The following is a 389-nucleotide window of genomic DNA, read 5'->3' as shown; positions in this document are numbered from 1 at the left end:
CACCTTGGAGGTAGTAGGCCTGGCAGCCGTCGTCCCGCAGCTTCTGCAGGAGGAGGCCGAGGACCGAGGCGGGCGCGCCGGGCTCGGGCTGCGGCCAGTCGGCCGTGGCCTCGTCGTAGAGCAGCACGGTGGCGGCCTTGCAGCGGGTGGCGAAGCGCTCCTTGTCGGCGTGGTTGGGGATGATGGAGCGGATGGGCAGGTTGCCCTTGCGCAGGCGGCGCAGCATGAGGCCCGGGATGGCCAGGTTGATGGCCGTCTCGATGTGCGACGACTCGAACAGCTCGTGCGGGCGGCAGTCGAGCAGCAGCAGCGAGGCGCCGCCGCGCGCCTCCAGCTCCGCCTGCAGCCACTCGGCGCTCTTACACGGCATGGCGGCCGCGGGGGACCCC

At 72.5% G+C, this 389-nt stretch overlaps 1 protein-coding gene across 1 annotated transcript in view; it reads right to left on the bottom strand.

Annotated features, from left to right (window-relative positions):
• Positions 1-383, bottom strand: part of Dusp7 (dual specificity phosphatase 7) — an 8,430-nt gene extending 8,047 nt beyond the window's left edge. The window contains exon 1 of the mRNA XM_013028081.1: positions 4-383. Coding sequence (XP_012883535.1) covers positions 4-370 — 367 coding nt within the window. The 5' untranslated portion in view covers positions 371-383. The remainder of the gene's footprint in view (positions 1-3) is intronic.
• Between the last annotated feature and the right edge of the window lie 6 nt (positions 384-389).

The sequence above is a fragment of the Dipodomys ordii genome, unplaced genomic scaffold, assembly GCF_000151885.1.
Source record: "Dipodomys ordii isolate 6190 unplaced genomic scaffold, Dord_2.0 Scaffold107, whole genome shotgun sequence".
Taxonomy (NCBI): Eukaryota; Metazoa; Chordata; class Mammalia; order Rodentia; family Heteromyidae; genus Dipodomys; species Dipodomys ordii.
Note: the sequence above shows the minus strand (reverse complement) of the source record. Positions and strands in the feature narration are given on the sequence as shown.